Below are 22,500 nucleotides of genomic sequence, written 5' to 3'. Positions count from 1 at the left end.
CATCTTGCATTTGTGGACCTCCACAGTGAAGAAGAAGAGCTTTCTTTTGCGCTGCGTTTTTTACTCCTTTTCCAACGATGAATAATTCAAATGATCGCTTCCATTTCTTCCATCGTGCTCCAACAGTTGTAGGATTCCCGTGAAGATCGAAGCTAGATATTCCACCTAAATCAGTGATAATTACGGCAGCCATCTCAAACTACAATATAGATCCTTCAATCAGTGGTTTTCCTCGTCGCCAGTTGTAGTATCCCGCCCGGATGGTTCGGATCTAACCAATAACACTCGGATTAAACCAACGCACATTAACTCAACAGTTTAATGGTGGACAACGTGTTCTAACCACAACTCTCGCACGCATGCGCCAATGGGTAATACACTACACTTTGTTCTACCCTATTTAACTACGTAAATCCTGCTCTGTCAAGACTACACTTTGCATATTTTTGCATTTTACAAGGATCATATTTCTGCTTTACAATAACCTAGTAATTGATCTATTCTTAAACTTATAGGATGACAGGTCACGTTTCAATGCGCTAGGGTCACGCTTTCTTTTAGTTTTACTACGTTTATCATTAATTTTTGATGAAAAGTCTTAGATCGAGGAGCTTCCATGAAATGTATGAATCAGTGTTTCATCTTAATGGCAATGTCCTATCAGAAAAATGGCGTGCGAGTGTATGGGCACGATCTTATTTCCAAGTAAAAGTCGATTTTAGCTTGCAGCACTTTATTTACTGTAAAGTTCTTTGGGTCGTGTTGTAAAGATCCTGACAATTATATGCTTCGTCCACGCTGCCCATTTCTTACCTCTAAATCAGTCAGTGGTTTCCGTCTTCAATACAGAAATAAATAGTTAACAAAAGTATATGACAATGCTAAAATTCATCTCAACACAAGGGCAAACTCAAATAACCTTCCCTCGTCGATCTCCTTCTCACCACGTGCTCGATAACTTTGAGACTTGGGATTTCGTCCAAATTGTTGCTAGGTAACCTGAGCTCGAAATAACCTCGTGAAACTACGTTATGTGGTGTCCAAAAACTGGACACTGTTCCAACTTTACCAAAAGAGTAAGGAAAAGGTGAAAATCAGAGTTAAAAAAAGTTAAAAAACTGAAAAAATACAAAAAAATTACAGTCTGCACAGTCTGCAGTCTGCGTGATAACATGACCGGTTTGAGTAATGGCGGACGTTGAAACGAAGAAAACAAGTCTTAAAAAAACAGATTTCCACTTCGAATTTTCATTCCAAATTTCGTGAGAATGGTAAGTAGCCGGTAAGGATTCTAAAAAGTGAAAAATCTGGCAAACGCTAAATTTGGTCTCAGTAGCACTTTAATTAAATGTTTTTCTACGTGTCTCTGCGATCGAGATTGCGTTACCTGTGACAGTGCTGAATAACTTATGCACACGCTCTAGGTTTTTGGCGGACTGCAGTGGACATTAAATTAAGAGCCCACAGAAAGCTCAAATTCGATAATAAGTCCGGTTAGATTTCCCGTGTTACGAAGCGAAGAAATGTGACCAAAAAGCGAAAAAAAACGTGATGTCTTCACAAATGGTTTCACAACATGGGGTGTATTCCAGCTGTCAAGGAAACTCTCCTGACATGTCCAAGCGCAGGTAACTCAGGCTCGCTGTTGGTGTCTCGTGCACATGGTTAAATAGAGAGAACATATGGGGCGAGGTTTAGGTCTGGAGATTTGCTTAAAAATGGAAATAAAAATCAATGAAACTTACCATGTGGCGATTTCTTTTTGTCCTTAATATATACACGAAGTTTCGGGAAAAATACTCTTCTTCACCTTTCCTTCATAGCGGGTCTTCCACGCGCGCTTTGCGCGCGTGGGGCAGAGTCCCATACTCATGGAATATGGGTCAACCTCTTTTCGTTTGATTGTCACGTGACTGACAGAGCGTACGTAAGTAAGTACGCACATACGCACGTACGCACGTACGTGCCCTCTGTCATGTATGCTATCACGAAAATATGGCGTCCGCGTGGTCGACCCTCAAAATTTTCAGGTCGGATTTTTCGTTCATTTGCGATCGAGTTAGACCTTGTGGAACTCAGAATGTAAAGTAACAATGTTATAGAATACTCTGCTTGGAAAAGAATGGATATCAAGGTCTTAAAGGTGACAGAATAAGCTCTCGAGTCAACGACACTACGATTCTCTGAGGCGATGCGAATTATGGACGTAAAGTGAAAACCGAGCTTTCGGACTTCAAGCAGGGCCTAGCGACAATTTGACGATTCGATGGCCCGGTGAATATTATTTTCGAGTAACAATGTGTTCAAAAAGTATTGTTTAATAGAAGATTTTGCGTCAAATCGAAGTTTTTTCAGAATTTTCAACATAACGCTGCACAATTTCTGGCCTTGAAGACAAGTGAACAACGATCTAAGCATGATGAATTTTACCGCGTGGGCTTTGTACACGTATGAAATTCGTACGTTTTTCGATTATAACAGCAAATCAAAAACTGTTTTCAATAAATCTGTCGTCCCGAAATATTTCTTGGCCATTTTAGTCTTGCTTCCTATTGATAGATTCCATGGAACTTGAGATCTCTTCACTCACGGACAAATTCGCATATTCCATTTTGAAATATGATCCAAATGCCATTAGCACTCGTGCGAAAATATTTAGCGATTTTTATCTTTCATCTTGATTTTTTAGTTAAAACGTAATATGCACCTATCGCTTTTTTCGTCGGAAATAAGTTCTTTAATTAGTCTTCTTTCGCCGGAGCTTGTTTTTTGGAAAAGATAATTTTTAAACTTTACTGCGCATTGTGTTTGCTTTCTTGGTTTCTCCAAAATTTGTACTTTTCACAGGCACGTGTTACACGTAAGTCTCAATGGGCTTATACTGAATGAATTTTTGGCTAAAAAGATTTTAGTATATCTAAAGAAATTTTATTGCAAATTTTCACTTATTGGGAGCTCCGTTTTTAGGATTGGCTAAATCTATATATTAGTAGAGAGACAAGCGTGTCTCTCCACTATGAAGGAAAGGTGAAGAAGAGTATTTTTCCCGAAACTTCGTGTACACATTAAGGACAACAACAAATCGCCACATGGTAAGTTTCATTGATTTTTATTTCATTTTTCAAGCAAATTTCCAGACCTAAACCTCGCCCCATATTTTCTCTCCATTTAATCATGTGCACGTGACACAAACAGTGAGCCTGGGTTACCTGTGGTCCAAGCTCCAGATAATAAAATTTCCCTGGCAGAATCGGTCACATTTACTGACTTCTACGTTTTGCCGAGGGATAATATCGGCAAGCAACAGTAGCCACCCTAATTCCACTTCACAGGTTTCATACGTTTTTACGCAAGAAGTGATCAACAGGAATACCTGGTCGCGATTTCCGGTGTCGGTGGTTAACTCCTTTGTTCGGAAACAGATAAAATCGATGTTAGCCGTGCTCGATTGATCGAATATGAGCTTTGTGTGGGTTCTTAATTTAATGTCGACGGTCATAATTTGACTTTGTAGACATTTTACAGAATGAAGGCTGATAGTTTCTAAAGAAACTGCTTGGGGCTGCTTCGTCGGTGGGGTAACGAAATAATTTGGATATATCAACAAAGTTGAAATGGTAAATTGGCCACCTTAACGATTACAAAAGCTGACGTTTCGAGCGTTAGCCCTTCGTCGGAGCGAATAGAGGAATTGTGGGTTGTGTGTGCTTTTAAAGGCAGAAAATGGAGCTGCGTTATTGGTGGGAACATGGCAACGAGAAAAACATGAATAAATTAGTGGAATGAAAAGCGTTTGTTGATCCCTATGGGATTTAGACTGCTGGTTTAGACTGCTCATCTTTCAAACCGGCAGGCTAAATCCCACGGGGATCAACGAACACTTTTCATTCCACTAATTTATTCGTGTTTTTCTCGTTGCCATGTGCCCACCAATGACGTAGCTCCATTTTCTGCCTTTAAAAGCACACACAACCCACAATTCCTCTATTTTACAGAATGGTTTGGTGGGGGTCTTAGTTTTCGTAATTACGAAAACTAAGGGGGGTCTTAGTTTTCGAGATTACGAAAACTAAGACCCCTAAATTTACCGCTAAATTTGACCTAAAACTCGGTGGAAAGGATCGGACAGGAGATAATTTGACAGATTAGACCTATTTTGGTTACAATTTGACTTTATATTTCGACGGATTCGATTTTAGGGGGTCTTAGTTTTCGTAATCTCGAAAATTAAGACAGGTCTTAGGTCTTAGGTCTTCGTTTTCGAGGGTCTTAGTTTTCGTAACACCCAGCACTTTTTTCTGCAGTTTGCATCACGATAAATAACAGTTGCAGCGATAGAAAGCAGATCAAAGATCACTTCAATCATTTTTTTTTTAATTCCGGACAAAATTATTCACCAATGTAAACTTAAAGGCAAAGTTGAAAAACATACTTTAATCAGACGTGTCATTTCCACTACCCTGCTAATTCTCTGCAGAAATTTTGCCTCCATCACCCCTCGATGATCAACATCTTGAGTACCCGCATATAAAAGTAGATACTCAAAAATTTCCATTAGGATTATTTGTACATACGGCGAGCAATAACGAATGAACAACGAACACCTTGAACTGGGTACGAAATTCTTGGATTTTCGAAATGGTCGCCATGTTGTGACGTCACGTGGTAACACTTATTCAGCTCCAGTAACGTTAAGCAGTGACATAATTATTTCCGCTTTCAGTTTTTAAGAGTATATGAACCACGAAAACTTTTGGGAAATTTCCCTTTTGATGTGTTAAGGATTAAATCACCCCTCCTTCTAGGCAAGTATACGTCGATAGCTGCAGTGGGACATATCCAAAGTCTTACAGGAAAGCTGAAAAGTACTCGGAAACGCCGAGGTAAGATTTTGGTGGATGTAATTTAATTCACCCCTCTGACAACTTAGCGAAACAAATCTCAGGTGGAATGACAGATGTCAGCTACTGTAGACATTTTTTCTTATTTGGTAAAGTGCCCCTTTGATTGAATTCAAAAGTAGGTGAATTTTGTCAGCTTACAATATAAGCGCGGCTTTCACTTATTTCAGTAGTGTAATTTCGCCCGGAATGTTCTATTCTTCGACGCCGCAGAGACTGTCAAAATTTCGCTGTCGGCGGAGGTGTGATGTTGGCTGCGTTAGGTTTATCCACATTTGCATTGCCACATAAAATTCAAACGGGCATGAATCTGGTCGATGAAAGAAGGAGAACTGAGTTAACATGTTTAGGGCTACACAGACGAGAGATTATCACTTAACAGAGTAAAGTTCTTATTTATTTACATCCCATATTATCAGTCATAACGCTGCAAACCATATGTTCATTCCTCTTTCCTTCGCATGAAGGGGTCAGCTCATGGTTTTTGAAATATCTCAAGCAGGATAGGATAGTTAATTCCAGGCAAAGTTATAAGCTCATATCCTACCTATGCCTCGCGTGAAAAGACGACGAATGACATTATGACTAACTCATGATGTCCACTGTGTCTGTTTTCTTCTTTTGCTTTCCTTCAGACTCCAAAAATACCTGTAAGTGATGCATGTTTCGAACGTAACATAGGAGTGAGGATTTCACGATTTTCAAAGGTAAAAAGGTTGCTTTTAAAGACTAGAAAAAGCGGTCCGAGGGTTAACTAACAAAAACAAAATGGCTTACCTAGTTTCAATCGCTATCAATCGCTAAAAAACACAATAAAGTGGCAAAGAAACGACTGAATGACCTGAGTGTTGCAGGGAAAGCTATTCTTTGAGTTAAAATCTCAAACATGTTTACGCTCAGTCAATGCAAATGTTTTTCTTTTAAAATATTATGTTGTGTAAAGCAAGGATGTACTTGCACTTTGGACTCAAGGCTACAAAGCGGTCGCTGTGTGGTTTGTAGCTATGTTAATTATCATCTTGCGCATTGGAAGCTAAACAGTGAAAGGCAGACCGACACAAAACAGGACTCTGTATTGATAACGTAGTTTTGACGTCTAACCACAGGCGGCCCAAGCTCCAGCTGTGAGATGATCATCTTGTGCAATAAAGGTTGTATGGGAATTTAATACGACCGCTCTAATGAATAAAAAAATACGTCAAATTCTCAATAGCAATACCTCACCTTACTTTCACAGCATATCGCATGCTATCTGACCGCTTATTTTGATGAAAAGAATCCATTTAGCGAGTTGTCCATTTCGAGGTTTTTAACTTACATTAGAAAAGCCCTTTTCTTATGTTCGTTGAAAACCTCGAAAAGGAGATCAAATTAACTCCAAAGGGCAGCATCAATCAGTCACTCTCAATCATAAACCAAAGCTTTCCTGTAAGTACTAGCATGACCAAAGCTTACTTGTAAACCAAGCATAAACTGAAGAAACGACCCATGCAGAAAAAAACTAAACCTTTTTTTCAGAATGTTTCGATTTGAAGTAAAATTGTAGTGAGCAGTTCAGCGGAATATTTACGTATAAACAATTATCCGCCTGGAATAACGTTACGTGACGAAATTATTTCCGCTTTTAGTCTCTAAAATTAGGGGAAACCCCCTCACTTGAGACGTCAAACCTCGCGTGCGTCTGAGCGTGTCCATTTCGATAGTTGCAGTTTAATATTTCCATGGTCTTGCAAAACGGACGTTTTGATGTGGGTTTATGGGTTTATTATAATGTATAATTGGGAGAAGAGTCGGGGACGCCGATCGCATTCAACAACTGTGTTCCAGTCAGGATACATTTTAATTTATGCAGGGTCACGTTAATCGCAGTCGTCTCTAGAGCGTGGAAAACCGCAGATGAAAAACAAATTTAGTTTCAGCTCTTGTCATCAGTCCTAACACTTATCAAACCTTGTGTTCGTTGCACCTTTACCTACTTTACTTAAGACAAGAATAAATAGTTGTAAATTCTGACGGAATGTTGTTCACCAAAACTGACAGTTAGACCCCTTGATTTGGGCAGAATTAATCAGAAACTGTCGACTACACCAAGCTAAAAAGTTTTTCTTTCAAGTCTCATAGAAATAACACTAGTCGTAGTACCTTTATTTAAACTCGGTAAGAAGTCTTCAATAAAAACAATAGCGTTCCAGCCTATCTATTTACAATATTAAATCGATTAAAACCACCAACCATCCGACCTAGGCCTTTTGTCACGAGTTCCGGTTTCAGTTTCTAATGAAGGGGAACCGCCTTTTTCCCAATTGAGGCGAAATTTCCCTGTCGCGCATGAGATGTTCAAACTTCCAGAGCGTTTGAGAAAACCCACTATAGTCCTTGAAACTGGATCCTTTCAAGGGAATTTACACCGTGGACATGTCATATTCCCTTCTGTTAAGCTGTTATTATAACACTTTTCAGCAAAACATGATTCAATACAAGACGAATCAGTGTTGAGGACACTAGCCCAAACTAGTTCACTAATTTCAGAATGATCTTAGATATATGGTTACAATGTTTATCTGTTTTTCTGTATTTCTATTGGTTTTATAATCTGACCTTTCAGCGTCACCACACGCATATAAAAGACAAGTTTAGCGTCCCTTTAGACAGTTCTTCGTAAGTTTTTGAGTAGTCTTGGTAAACTTCCGCCCCTTCGTTTTCTCAACCTCTGGCACAAGCGGGACCGATATGTGAGTATCTTTGTAACTTTGTTTTTCTTGTCAAGCCTTTTCAGTGTCGGACGGCAATATACGAATAGATCAGTATTCCGTTGTGTTGCCGTATTCTCTATTGATTTAAGATTTAAAGGCCAAAATTGTACCAAATACGAGTGAACGCCCACCATTTAGATAAGAACAATGGGCTGTTAACCAGCCATTCTATATTCCGGCTTTGAGCCTTGCCCGGAAGATTTTTATGATGAACACTTGACGTCGCCAAGTCTCCGGGTCTCCAGGTATAAGTGAGGGGAGCCCTCAACCCCCAAGATTGTCGCTTTTACACTTGGGTGGTGAAAACTCCCAATGCGCCTCTACAGCTACACTTTTGTAGCTGTAGTACAGCGCAGAGGAGAGGAAATAAATTTTATTTCGAGTAAATGTAACCGTCCAATTACAGCGCGACTTGATCTTTTTTGGTAGACCGGTGATGCACTGGAGGGCGTTACGCGTCCCTTCAAATTCTATTCGCTAAAATGGTGAACGAGTGAACCTTTCCTACTAAGGCTTTTTCAGAATCGAAAGCGAGCCTTGGGATCTTTTCCCTTTTCCGGTTGAAAGGTTTTCTATCGTGCTTAGGTTAGAGCTTAAATCAAAAGTTAATTTGACAAACTCTTGGTACCATTGAAAATGTTTGTGAAACGTTTCCCATAATTAAAATTACTGGTGTACGTACTCGGGCAGCGTAGCCGTTGTCCAGGGGAACCATAAAAGCAATTACTTTATTTAGAATATATGAAAATCATATGTGTGCACCGCGGTTTTAAGAAAGTGATCCTCGCAGTAATGAACACTACGTAAGTAGTGATGAAAAAAAGAGGCCGCAAAAAAATTCAGCCCTGTACAGGATTTGAACCCATGACCTCTGTAATACCATTACAGTGTTCGACCAACTAAGCTAACAAGCCAGTTGTGAGCCGGTCATTATGTTGGTTTGTATAAGTGAAGTGATGAATCAATTACTGAGGATATCTGAAAATTGATGCACTTCAGTTTTAGGAACTGTATATGAAAGCGATCGTCACAGTAGAGAACACTAGTTAAGCAGTTGTGAAAATAAGGCCTGAGAAAACCCGTACAGGCCTGAATTTTTTTCAGGAAAATGTTTTGCTGTGTCAAAGTATTGAATTTTGTGCTGTTATATATAATCATATTAGTCAGCCGTTGGTCACATTGTGGCTGATTGATGTTGCTGTTAAGGACTAAAATAGCGTATGCTTTTTCTATAGGTTGACAGGTCATGTGACTTATCTAACGCTAATGCGCCAAGATCGTTCTGCTTACTCTGAATGAGAGAGGTAAATTGTAACTCATACTCCACGTTACTAACCCTGTGGTGGGTTAAATAGATGATAATAGTCTTAATTTCCCAAATGCGCTCCTTGATTTTTCTCTCTCTGGGAATTTAATTGTCCGTGAAAGCCTTGAAGTTTCATTGAGAAACTATTGTGGCATTCTCAGCTGTCTTATTTGTTTTCGCCCATTAAGGTATACTCTCTGAACCTGATCAGGTTCAAATGTTAAAATTTAAATTTAATCAGTTCTTCTTGGTATAATCATAGTAAATCCAAAGGAGGATGGAGCCAATAGTTGATGATACAAACTTCAAATTTGGTTCTTTTGCAGTAATGGCGGAAGACGGTCAAGTGAACGTTGCTGACGGGAAATCTACAGACGGTAGGAGGGGAAACAGAATACAATTCGTTTAAAAGTTTCTCATACTTATCATTTCCAGATTGGTCAGATTGCAGCTTGATTAAGAAGAACAGTGTTGGATACTTTTGACCAAGCATGATGAAAAATGAAAGTAGGCTCACTTGGGAAATACTTGCTAATCGTCTAAGCTGCTTGAAACATCCTTTTCTGAAGGTCAAAATAAAGACGTATCATAACCTTGATGTCTGACTGTATATCTTACAGACGCAACAGAAGTTCAGCCTGAATTACCGTCAGACAGTACATCACAATTCGATGATGCTACTTTAAAAGGCAGGAATAACTACAAGAATAGATACAACGTATTTAACTTGGTCACCGAGTCACCTAATTGATTAGAATTCGACCCTCTTAAGCATGATGATAAATGAAACTAGAATCACGTGGGAAATAATCAAGGCTAAAAGTTTCTAAAGAAACTGTGGTGCTGCGTCGGTGGGGGGTAACAAGGTAATTTGGTTATATCAACTAAGTTGAAATTGTGAATTGGCCACCGTAACGAATAAAAAAGCTAACGTTTCGAGCGTTAGCCCTTCGTCAGAGCGAATGGAGGAATTGTGGGTTGTATGTGATTTTATATGCAGAAAGCGGAGCTACGCCATTGGTAGGAACATGGCAACGAGAAAAACACGAATAAATTAGTGGAATGAAAAGCGTTCGTTGATACCTGTGGGATTAAGAGTGCCGATTTGAAAGATTAACTTTTGCTCAAGAGTTTTGCGGCTTTCCGTGTTGCCTAAATGCAAGGAAAGACCGCAGATAGCCATATGTTGTTTAGAATGATTAGGTAAATTAAAGTGTCTAGCGACTGGTTTAGATGCGTCCTTGTCATTCCTTTCCACGTCGACAGTCAGCACTACAAACGTCACAGAAGGAAAATTCCGACCGCATTCCATTCACTCTCACGTTTCACCCTCGCAACCACTCAGTTAAATCCATTATTCTTAAAAACTTTAAATTACTTTAAAACGATCCAGAGACTGGCACTATCTTTTCGCAACTTCCACTTATTTTATTCAAACGCGACTAAACCATAGGCAATTTTTTGGTCAGAAGTTCATTCAAAAACTAATGACCAACCCAGCACTTTTAAATGCGCTCGCGCACGATGCAAAACTTGTCCCTTCATTCACAACGCTGAGAAAATATCGGGACCCAAGCGATCCATTAAGATCACCGATCACTTCAAGTGCACCTCCGCCAACGTTATCTATTGCATAACTTGCACTTATTGCAAAAAGTTATACATCGGCGAAACAGGAAGACGAATAGGTGACCGATTCCGAGAACACCTTCGCGACATGGAAAGGAATGACAAGGACGCATCTAAACCAGTCACTAGACATTAATTTACCTAATCATTCTAAACAACATATGGCTATCTGCGGTCTTTCCTTACATTTAGGCAACACGGAAAGCCGCAAAACTCTTGAACAAAAGTTAATCTTTCAAATCGGCACTCAAATCCCACAGGTATCAACGAACGCTTTTCATTCCACTAATTTATTCGTGTTTTTCTCATTGCCATGTTCCCACCAATGGCGTAGCTCCGCTTTCCGCATATAAAACCACATACAACCCACAATTTCTCCATTCGCTCTGACGAAGGGCTAACGCTCGAAACGTCAGCTTTTTTATTCGTTACGGTGGCCAATTTACTATTTCAACTTAGTTGATATAACCAATCACCTGGGAAATAGTCTTGGAATGTCTTTTTTTTTTTTTAAGTGCAAAGGTTTAAATATGAACGGAATGCTTTGTTTCTAGCCACAGAGAAACGTCAGGTCAGATCTGGTGACTTGAAACTAAATTTAGCAGATGATATTCAGGCAGGTAAGGAAAGTAGGCCTATTTGTATGATTAATTGTCATGTTACAGTGTCTTGTTCTTGAATTGAAAGCAAATGTATTTCAAAACCGAATTTCTACTACTTAGAGAATACTTTAGAAGAAGGAACCAACTGCTGACAACTTCTTGAGAGCTTTATTTTTCGGAGAGTGCGGAAGACTGAATTCAATCCCTTTCGGCCCAGAAAGAACTAAATACCGTTTATCCTCTTCTTGCCCTTGGGCTCATAAAGTCATGCATAAGGGACGACCAATGCAATCTTTCTTTCGCTCTTTTCCTCAGTGCCTGTCATTAAGAGACTGCCACCGTCTGCATCTCCTTTTCTATACTCACTCCTTAGGTCTCTTGGTTTTCCTTTCACTCCCGTGTCGATTAGAGTCCAGTATATTTTGTTGATAAGATCAATTTGAATATGTCTGTTTAATAAAATAGGAAGTCGGTACCGTGGTATAAGGTTGGAAGTCTTTATTAATCAGCGACCTTAAATCATCTTATTTCTCTGCAGACTACATTCTACTTTTAGTGTTGATGAAAAAAGATATATCAAACACTTGAGATAGAGTTTGACCACTTCTCCACTGAACACCTCGATTCACGTTGTTTAAATCATTTTGCCAGTGTTTGTCACTGTTGGAAAGACTTTCCATCATATTTGATACATTAAGTCCTGAGTGTGGCTAGTGCGCCATCGAATGAAAATAGCAAAGTTGGTTTTGAAAGTATTGTTTGAAACAAAGTTCATCTTAATCTTGGTCTAAAACGTTGCACAACGCAACCTTTAGTTGTATAGCTAAAATATTATAGCTAAGATATATGATAACCTTGATGTTTGACTGAATATTTCTCAGACGCAATAGACGTTCAGGCTGAGTTACCGTCAGACAGTACATCACAATTTGATGATGATACTTTAAAAGGTAAGAATGACAACCACAATAGATACAACATATTCAATATAGTCCCCGAATCCTCGAATTAATTAGAATTCCACATCCTTATTGCCAGAGGAACATGCGAAGGGACTTGGACCGAATATTTTGTTTGTCAAAAACACGACTTTAGCTATGGACAGTTAGGCCAAACTGCAGCTTTCCAAAATACATTACAAAGCTGTATATCTTGAGATAATAGCCTTTACGTCTCTCTTGAATTATGATGTATATTATAGATGTTTGCTGCTTTTCTGTTAGCGATAGCAGAGGTGTACTTAATGGAAGGTGATAACGAGTACAATAAAGGAGAGGCTGACAACGCGGTACACTTCTATACCGAGGGACTGCAAGTGAATTGCAATAACATCCAAGTCAACGCCGCCCTCTATAGCAACAGGGCAGTAGCTCAATTGCTTTTGGGTAAGAATTGAACATCCGTTCCTAACATTCCAGCTCTGTATTTATTTTTGTATGAGTTTAACATCATAATTTACAATTCGAGTTGTGCGCGGAAGGAACGCGTTTGCTGCTTTGCGAGTCGAACTACGCAACCTCAATGAAGGTAATATGGGAAGCTTAACCAATTTAGGGAGTTTTGCTAAAGGGAACATAAGTCAGACAGAATGGATGTGATTGAGAGGTACTTTTAGTAAAGTACTGACTTAGAGAAGTCCATCGCACGGCCCTGTTACCAGCTACACGCGTACTGACCGTACTGCCCCAATCAATTAGTATACCGCTAAACCAACAGACAGTGTGTTACATACCCGTTATAATCAATGGTAGGAAGTGAAGCTTTAACTATTGCATAAAGAAAACTCCCAATATCATATACGTAGACAAAATGTTGGGAACTCACATCCTCCCATAAGATAAAGTCAGGTAATAGAATTTATCGCCAACTTGGCAAGCTTGGTGTGCTCAATGAGCAATGTGAAAATGTTTATGCCCATTCCAAGGGATAAAGGATTGTACTCAACGTACTCACTCGGAAATATTTTGTTAGGAAATTATCAAGAAGCTTTGGATGATGCTACAGTTTCTGTTCAGTTGGAACCAACTTTCATTAAAGCCATAGAAAGCGGTAAGCTCAGTCTTTGCATTTCCTAAGATATGCAGAAGTTTCTTCGTTTTTACTACTATGTATGTCTGAAAGATTGTACTTCAGGCTAAGTGACCATGCAGACAAAAAGTTTGTGCCAGGAATCATCATTGTCTTGTTTTACCGATTGAAAATCTAATTTTATTGGTTTAAATTTGATTTCGGTTTGTTGAACCCTCCTCCAGATCTAAATTGGAATTGCCTCTAAGTAATCACATGATTTCGAGTGCAATTTGAGATAAATCAACGCCAGTAAATTTTCAAAGTCTAATGCAAGCCTTTATAAATTATAATGTCATAAATGTTATTATTGTTTATTTGTTTAGTTGTTACCATTTAGTTATTGCTTGAATGTGAGGGAGTCATTACATTCTTGAATCGTCTTTCTCTTGTGGAACAGGGTACCCATGGATATGTGGGATGCGGCAGATTGTCTGCTTTGCATGTAAACAGCACGATCTTCTATTATTATTATACAACCTCTATTCTGTTTAGTGCTTTAAAAATGTGCTTTATCAGTAGCCACATTCGGTCTCAGACCTCCTATTTTTCACCCCACGTCAACTTTTTGCATTGTTTGAAATTAATTGACGTGTTGTCGGCCAATGGCCACGCTGAAATTTTTTCCCGTATGTCAGTAAACAAGAAATTCTTATAGTCATGGTGTGTTTTAAGGTTCAAGTTGTAAGTACTGATAGTTTCATCCAAACACTGGTCCCATTTTCACGTTCCTTCACCAGCATATCTTTCCGACTCGGTCCCGAGTATTAATTTTATTTTGACCACTTTCACAACTAGAGAGTATTAAAGTTAACCACAAAAGTACAACTTTGGGTGTTTTGAGCCTATGCAATGGAAATAATTATGAATATAATTATTAATATAATAATTGATTATTAATCACAATTACAATCATAAATATTCAACTTCCTCTTTTTTAGGGGCTAGTGCATGTGTCCAACTTCACTTCTATCAAGAAGCCATTGACTGGTGTCAGAAAGGATTGACAGTATCCTTTGATGAATCACTAAAAGGTCATATCGCATATGGAGATTTTTGTTACTCAGTTACCTGAAGTAAACGGTTCGCATATGGTGTTGAATGTGACGAATATAAAGACTCGAGTTACTCGATAACTTGTAATTTAGACGGTCAACATGTCCAACAACGGATCTCATCTTAAACAGTCTTGGGTTCAAACCTTCTAAAGTAATATGGTCCTCAATTATACCATAACTGTAACGCTCTTATCGTGATACTCAGTAGGTGCTGAACAATCCCGAATTCTTATCATGAACTACCTTAAGTCTAAAAAAAGAGTTCCGTTAATGCTTATACCTACTACAGGAGTTGAGCCCTGTTGGACAATGTCTTTATCTAGATTGGTGACTTTAAAAAACCCCCGTGTCTTCCCTTTCTTCATTTTACTTAGAAAACAGATTTATAAGAAAAACCAGAGACTAATCAGAAGCACGGATGCATTTTTGCCCAAATGTTGAAACGGAGGTTAGAGAAATATTGTGTCACGAAAGATTATGGCCGGGAGTTAATGAATAGCTTATGAGAAGCTTACATGGTAAATGTGCGGATACCTCCGCTCATTTGTTGTGGCAGTAGAGGTGGTAATGGCACTGGTAGCAGCGCAAGCACTAATTTTTTTTCGAGTAGTTGGTATTGATATTAACAGTTCTCTACGAAGTGCAACTGGGGGTAGCAATAGCGGGGAATTGGAGAGCTTGCAATGATGGTGGTACTGGTAGTTTTGCTTGAGGTGGCAGTAGTGGTGGCGCTAAAGATGCTAATGGAGATAATACTGTCTATGGAGCTTTTAAGGGCGATGTTGGTGTAATAGCGTCACTGCTGCCGCTGCTTCTGCTTCTGCTACTACCACCACTACTAGTGATAGAAGTAGTAGAAGTTGTTATCAGCTCTCGTGGCATATTTTAGTTACACCAGAGTGAATGCTGGCATGAGCCTGGTTAAGTTTGAATTTTTTTGGTGCAGAAAATCTGAACCGAGACTCCTTTTACGAGATAAATTATTTGACTTGATCTTGTAAAGATCGAGAACAACAAGAGATTACTTGATTTGTGGACTCAATGTGTAAATGAGCAAACTGATGGGACAGATGAATCAGGAAGTAAACAGGAAGTAAAGACTAACCTTGACAAATACAGCGCGAAAAGCGAGGTAAGTGAACAGTTACAGCATTAACTTTAATATAAACGCAGCAAGACGTAACACGGAAAGAGACGTTCGATCGGTGTGATTCCGTGCAAGAGGACCAGTTCGATGTTTCCATAGACATAAGAAAGCAGTTCTTATGTTTGTGATGTCAGGTGTATGTTCATAATCTGTGACATTTCGGCAGCTGTATTTCGCCGAAGTCGTTGCCCAAGCGCTTTTCTCTTATAATTTTTTCACTCTGACACTTTTTATTGACTATTTAGTATAATTATTCTATTTTCTCAGACCCCAAAGTTAACTTTACTGACCCTTGACTTAAAGAAAAAAACATAGAGGAACGACCACAGGGTAAAAACCATTTTCATCCGGAAAAAGCTCAAAGAGAAATGTCCTCAGTCCACACCCAACTGGTTTGGTTTAATAAATCGAGAAGCACCATCTAGGCGCACAAGTCTGGCTTATGTAACTGGCCATTAAAAATCAAGGAAATTGAGAATAGGTAACCCAAGGGGTAAATAGATGAGTGAAATATTTCTAACTTCAAACCATAGGAGGAACAAATCAACAATGAACTACCTCAAACAGCTGTCCAAAGGGTCCTCCTCTATGCCATTGAAGTGGGGGACAAATCTTTAGAAGGAATGTGTTACTGCAGTCTCGGCAATGTTTATCAAAGCGTAGGAGATTTCCAAAGAGCCACTCAGTACCATGAACGCCATCTAAAAATTACCAAAGAAGTAGGAGACAAGGCTGGAGAGAGAGCGAGTTACGGCAGTCTCGCCTATGCTTATTATTGCCTAAGAGATTTCGAAGGAGCCATCCAGTATCTTGAACGTCATCTAAAAATTGCCAAAGAAGAGGGAGACAAGGTTGGAGAAGGAAAAAGTTACGGCAATCTCGGCATTGCTTATCGTTGCCTAGGAGATTTCGAAAGAGCCATCCAGTATCATGATCAGCATCTAAAAGCTGCCAAAGAAGTGGGAGACAAGGCTGGAGAGGGAAAGAGTTACAGCAATCTCGGCAATTGTTATCACAACCTAGGAGATTTCGAAAGAGCCATCCAGTATCATGAGAGTCATCTTAAAATTGCCAAAGAAGTAGGTGATAAGGCTGGAGAGGGAGCGAGTTACTGTAATCTCGGCAATGCTTATCACAGCCTAGGAGATTTCGAAAGAGCCATCCAGTATCATGAGCATCATCTGAAAATCGCCAAAGAAGTGGGAGACAAGGCTGGAGAGGGAAAGAGTTACTGCAATCTCGGCAATGCTAATCGTTGCCAAGGAGATTTCGAAAAAGCAATCCAGTATCATAAACGCCATCTAAAAATTTCTGAAGAACTGGGAGACAAGACTGCAGAGGGAGCGAGTCACGGTAATCTCGGCAATGCTTATCACAACCTAGGAGATTTCGAGAGAGCCATCCAGCATCATAAACGTCATCTAAACATTACCAATGAAGTTGGAGACAAGGTTGGAGAGGGAAAGAGTAACGGCAATCTCGGCAATGCTTATCAAAGCTTAGGAGATTTCGAAAGAGCCATCCAGTATCATGAACGTAGTCTAAAAATTGCCAAAGAAGTGGGAAACAAGGCTGAAGAGGGAAAGAGCTACGGTAATCTCGGCAATGCTTATCACAGCCTCGGAGATTTCGAAAGAGCCATCCAGTATCATGCCCGGGATCTAAAAATTGCCAAAGAAGTGGGAGACAAGGCTGGAGAGGGAGCGAGTTACAACAATCTCGGCAATGCTTATGAAAACATAGGAGATTTCGAAAGAGCCATCCAGTATCATGAACGTGGTCTAAAAATTGCCAAAGCAGTGGGAAACAAGGCTGGAGAGGGAAAGACGTACTGTAATCTGGGAAATGATTATCAAAGCCTAGGAGATTTCGAAAGAGCCATCCAGTATCATGAGCTTCATCTAAAATTTGCCAAAGAAGTGGGAGATAAAGCTGGAAAGGGAAAAAGTTACTGTAATCTTGGGAATGCTTATCAAAGCCTAGGAGATTTCCAAAAAGCCATCCAGTATCATGAGCGTCATCTAAAAGTTGCCAAAGAGGTGGGAGACAAGGCTGGAGAGGGAATGAGTTACTGTAATCTCGGCAATGCTTATCAAGGCCTTGAAGATTTCGAAAGAGCCATCCAGTATCATGAACATCATCTAAAGATTGCCAAAGAAGTGGGAGACAAGGCTGGAGAGGGAAAAAGTTACTGCAATCTTGGCAATTCTTATTATTGCCTAGGAGATTTCGAAAGAGCCATCCAGTATCATGAACATGATCTAAAAATTGCGAAAGCAGTGGGTGACAAGACCGAAGAGGGAGCAAGCTACGGCCATCTCGGCCGTGATTATTGGGGGTTGGGCGACCTAGAAAAAGCCGTCAACCTGTACCATTCTTGTATAGTAATCTTTGAAGCTATCCGAGCCAGTATGCGATTCAAAGATGATTGGAAGATTAGTTACCGCGACATGAAAAGCAACGCATATACTTGTTTCTGGCTTGTTCATTTAAAAAAAAATCAAATTTTAGATGCACTTCTATGTGCTGAACAAGGACGTGCACAGGCGCTCAATGACCTTATTCGCTTTAATTATTGGTCGGAAAAGGCACAAGTTCGCCCTCACACACCAACAAGTTTTGATTTTGAGATTCTTGTTGGCGGTGCTGTAAATATAGTTTTTATGGCGGTAGATGATATGGAACGCAAGATCTACTATTGGTTTATAAACCGCTTTCAAGATATTCAATTGAGAAGTATTGAGATAATTAAGTATGGCCTGTTCAAAGATGTCAATACCTTTATTGGAAGCTTACTAAACACAGCGTCAAGAGAGTTTAAAAGAGGTGTTATTAAATGCGAAAATCGTTCTCTTGATGAGCCCCGCAAAGAAGAATTTGTGAAGGAAAGGTCAGGTCATGCTGATATCTCTTCTGAATGCTCACCACAGAACGCAGCATTACGAATGTTGTATGACGTTATCATTGAGCCGATTGCTGATCTCGTAGATGGCAATGAACTTATCTTTGTTCCTGAGAGCTCACTGTGGCTAGTCCCTTTTGCAGCATTGATGGATTCCGAGTCAAGTTACCTCTGTGACTCTTTCCGAGTTCGAACGATTCCATCCCTGACTACTCTGAAGTTGATTAACGATTACCCAGATGACTTTCACAACAAGACAGGTGCATTACTCGTGGGTGATCCGTGTTTGGGGGAGGATCTTTTTAGGGAGTTGAAGCTCGGTCCACTGCCATGTGCAAGAAAAGAAGTAGCGATGATCGGAAGAATCCTTGGTGCTGATCCTCTTATTGGTGAAGAAGCAAAAAAAGATGAGGTATTGAGACGACTTCCCTCTGTTGCGTTAGTGCACTTTGCAGCACATGGCCGAATGGAAACAGGCGAGATTGCTTTAGCCCCACGGAGTACTTGTTCATCACAGCCCTTTAATGAAGAGGATTTTATTCTAACAATGAAAGAGGTGTTGGATATTCAGATACAGGCAAGGCTGGTTGTGCTAAGTTGTTGTCACAGTGCTCATGGAGAGATTAAGGCCGAGGGAGTGGTTGGAATTGCAAGAGCGTTTATGGGTGCCGGCGCTCGCTCTGTTCTTGTGTCGTTGTGGGCAATTGATGACGAGGCTACTCTCGAGTTTATGAAACATTTCTATGAAGAACTGCTCACTGGGAAGCTGGCCAGTGAAGCTCTTAACCAAGCTATGAAGAGTATGAAAGAGTCTGAAAAGTTCAGCCATGTGAAGTACTGGGCACCCTTTGTGCTCATTGGGGATGATGTCAGACTGGAATTTGATTAAAGATAAGTCTTGGATATTGTCAAATGTAAGTAGGCCAATATTAATTGATGATATGCTTTGAAGTAAGCCCAGAGCATGTTTACATGAAGGTAGGTAGTCTTGCCAAGGTATAAGTTTATGCCATTCAATTTTAATGAGAGGGCGGGTAACTGGAATGGTTCACATGTCTTTTAAGATGAAATGTTTTTAGTCACGGAATCACAATGTATAATTTGAAATGAGCAGCAAAATGAGATCCAAGTTTAATGGAAGGCTTTGACCAGAACTTTCCCAACATAATGACACGACAGGAACTTCAGTTTGTGTTCAATGTATATCAAAATGTGTCGATGCAAAATTGGCTTGTCTGACGCTAACCCCATGGATTTCTGATACTTCTATAAATATTGGTGTGTAAAACAAGTTTAATGCTTTAGGAATGCATTTAAACCTGTGTAAAAATTGATGTTTTAAATTGACGTTTCTGATCTTTTTTATTTGTTTGTAGAAAAGACGAGATCCTTGCTGACGGCTTTTTGGCAATTTTTTGTCTCTAACTTCTCCGGTGACGAGAACTTCTTGGGTATCTTAAGCAGTGTAGCTTGGCTGTCAGTGAAAAAAAAAAACCATATGTTTGGTTAGGCCTATAAGGCGAAATTCCTCGGTCCAAAACTTTATTTTCTTAATGCATGATATAAATTCACCACAGTAAAATAGTATGTGAACTACGGTAGATTGTACGTTTGACTTCCATTTGAATTTTGCTCAGGGTTAGGGATATTTGTAGAACTTAGTAGTCTATGTCGCTAGTAGGTCATGTTGGTGATTTTTTTTTTCAATTAGAGTCTTACAATTGTTTCAATTTCATTGAAAAGTTTCATTCATTTTGTGATTGCAATTTTCCTTCTTGCTTATTAACAGCACTGAAGTAGTTCCTAAGCAAATTGAACTTTAAAAGTTTGTAGTACGTTACTTATATATTTTTTAGTTTTTATAATAGATTTTTATATTACGTCAGTTGATTTGAGTTGCATTTTTCTTTCACCAATGCCACTCTTTAGGGCATTTTTTTCAGCGTGTCAGGTAGAGTGATTGACTCAGAAAGTTATTGTAATCTCTTTAGTTACTTTTTTATCTTGTGAAAATAAAACTCACTTAAAGAAGATTTTTGTTCTAGACCTGATGATGGACCTCTGCCCGGTATCATCTTGTGAAGAGAAAATCCCAAATAATGAAAGATTGGAAAGTCAAGCGCTGTGATTTTCTTGAGGGATGCTCTTACGAATTGATCATTGTTAACAGCACCTGCTGCGATATTGGAGGGATTTTTTGAGGGGAACTCAAATACTTTCCTTGTCTCTCACTCTTTACGAGCTTGGAACAGCCTGTTATTTTCTCCTTCTCTCATTTGAGTCATTGAAGACGTCGTGAATTGTTTTAAAACATGTAACGGAAGAAAGGTTAGCTTCGTAAACACCAAGTCTTCTTTAAAATATATCAGGAAGGTTTTAGGGTATGACTTAAGCGTGCGCAATTGCTGCGAAAAACATCTTAAGTTCAAGGCCTGAACGATGCTCTAGTTCTTTTATACTTTTCTAAGTTACCTTAAAAGGAGTACGACATAGTCACCGCAGAGGAACAAAACTTTCATCGAGATCGCTTTTGACGCGTCATTTTATCGAACGATAACCTACATGATCCCAAAAATAGTAAATATTTTCAACCCCGGGATAACATGTGAAACTGTAGCGTGATCGTCCGGGTGAGTGTAGTCCTGAGAAGGCCTTTTGTCGGTGGTGGTGACTGATGTTTCAACAACCACTTTCACTGACTGACTCGGAAAGCCGGTTTACTAACAGACTCCTTTGAACAGGTGTCAACTGCAACCGGCACCATACAAACGACTCATTTACGACATTAACATTACAAACGATCCGCACAGAACGACCTGACTTTACCGACGGATCGAAATAGACCAATCCCGACCGACTTACGCCACTTGAGTCTTACAGCCCATAACATTACGGCAAAACTGACCAATCATTTTACACGAACTGGACTACGAACATTCTATTGACAACAACTATTCATTTATTTGACTCCAACGATGACTTCCGCACAGGTTGTCGAAACGTCAGTAACCACCACTGACAATAGTCCTTCTCAGGACTACAATCACCCGGACGATCGCATTACACTTCCAAATATTATTTTACATTAAAAAAATTTCCTCTGGATGCAAATATTTTAGCAGCCTTACCAGATCTTAGACATTTTGTCATTTGACCCTCAAAGCTTTGTAATTTGATGAAAACCCGTCATGTGATAAAAAAATTCGGGAATATGTTGAATGGTCCAGAGGTTGCATACTTCAGGGTGACTTTTGTCCAAACGCTCAAGTGCACATGCAGCACAAGCTGCTACAGTGTTCTTCTGTGTAGTTTGTGTAATGTAGTAAGAGCAGCGCTTTTTTAAAGTCAAAGTCTCTGACGTCGCAGTTGTCACATTTATTTGGAGTATAGCTAAGTTAAACGATCTGGAACTGTCTTAATTGTCAACTGCCTATTGAAGGCAAATAAATGCCCGCATCATTCATTGCCTAACTGATGGCTTGCACCCTTGTGAGAAAAACTGACTTCCAAATTCACTGCATATGATGTACGGTTAATTGTCATTATGATATGGCATGATATATTTGTTCGTATTTCTTAAAAATCAAGATAACCTAATTGGAAGCAAATTTTTTCCCGTTAACCTTTTTGAGCAATTCTTATAGAAAGCCGACCGCACGTCGCTCGGGTTTCTTTTATCTACAGTTTCTACTCTAGGAAAGATTAAATCAAATGTAATGACAGAGAAGCCGAAGAACAGTGCCTATGCCAGGAACAATAATTTATACCTTCTAATCACACTTGACATTTCTCGATGAGTTGTTTTACGCGCACAAGGATAGTCTAGAAATGTTATCCTTCTAGTGGTTAACAACGTATCCTCTTTTCAATGTATAGTAAAGTCCTTTTGTCTTATCTTAAGTTTCTTCAGAGATACTCTCTTCAACTTTGGTCATAAATCAAAATTCCTGTTTTTGAGAGACGAGTCATTGCTTTTGACTCTTTATTCAGGTCTTCAATTACTGGGCTTTTTAAGGACCATTGGTCACCCTGAGTGTACAACAAGTGTATATGTATCTCCTCTGTCCGCGAGCATCGTTTTCTTCCAGACTGAAGCCTTGTAAGAATTCTCTCCTATCACAATGGACCTCGGGGT

The 22,500-nt window shown here is 39.5% G+C and overlaps 3 protein-coding genes across 13 annotated transcripts in view; 1 reads left to right on the top strand and 2 right to left on the bottom strand.

Annotated features, from left to right (window-relative positions):
- LOC111344344 (retrovirus-related Pol polyprotein from transposon opus) overlaps nucleotides 1–193 on the bottom strand; it is a 4,023-nt gene extending 3,830 nt beyond the window's left edge. The window contains exon 1 of the mRNA XM_022951573.2: nucleotides 1–193. This exon is cut by the window's left edge and continues 3,830 nt beyond it. Within this exon, the coding sequence (XP_022807308.2) occupies nucleotides 1–193 (193 nt within the window).
- Nucleotides 194–4,718: 4,525 nt separating this feature from the next.
- LOC111329634 (uncharacterized) lies at nucleotides 4,719–20,398 on the top strand. Of its 10 annotated transcripts, none has more exons than XM_088754656.1 (13): nucleotides 4,719–4,883; nucleotides 5,537–5,608; nucleotides 8,890–8,958; nucleotides 9,287–9,337; nucleotides 9,581–9,649; nucleotides 11,144–11,209; nucleotides 12,073–12,141; nucleotides 12,415–12,576; nucleotides 13,163–13,240; nucleotides 14,200–14,267; nucleotides 15,320–15,448; nucleotides 15,997–19,279; nucleotides 19,742–20,398. In XM_088754656.1, exons 4-12 carry the CDS (start codon nucleotides 9,289–9,291, stop codon nucleotides 19,252–19,254), a joined length of 3,948 nt encoding a protein of 1,315 aa, XP_088610782.1. In that variant the 5' UTR covers nucleotides 4,719–4,883; nucleotides 5,537–5,608; nucleotides 8,890–8,958; nucleotides 9,287–9,288; the 3' UTR covers nucleotides 19,255–19,279; nucleotides 19,742–20,398. The 10 variants fall into 10 exon arrangements, with proteins under 10 accessions (XP_088610782.1, XP_088610783.1, XP_088610778.1 ...); XM_088754657.1 differs by having other exon boundaries at nucleotides 9,287–9,467; XM_088754652.1 differs by having other exon boundaries at nucleotides 7,507–8,958.
- Nucleotides 20,399–21,725: 1,327 nt separating this feature from the next.
- Nucleotides 21,726–22,500, bottom strand: part of LOC111329788 (uncharacterized) — a 12,821-nt gene continuing 12,046 nt past the window's right edge. For both annotated transcript variants that reach the window (XM_022934561.2, XM_088754669.1), the window contains exon 6: nucleotides 21,726–22,500. This exon is cut by the window's right edge and continues 322 nt beyond it. In XM_022934561.2, coding sequence (XP_022790296.1) covers nucleotides 22,376–22,500 — 125 coding nt within the window. In that variant the 3' untranslated portion in view covers nucleotides 21,726–22,375.

Source organism: Stylophora pistillata, chromosome 3, assembly GCF_964205215.1.
Source record: "Stylophora pistillata chromosome 3, jaStyPist1.2, whole genome shotgun sequence".
NCBI lineage: Eukaryota > Metazoa > Cnidaria > Anthozoa > Scleractinia > Pocilloporidae > Stylophora > Stylophora pistillata.
Note: the sequence above shows the minus strand (reverse complement) of the source record. Positions and strands in the feature narration are given on the sequence as shown.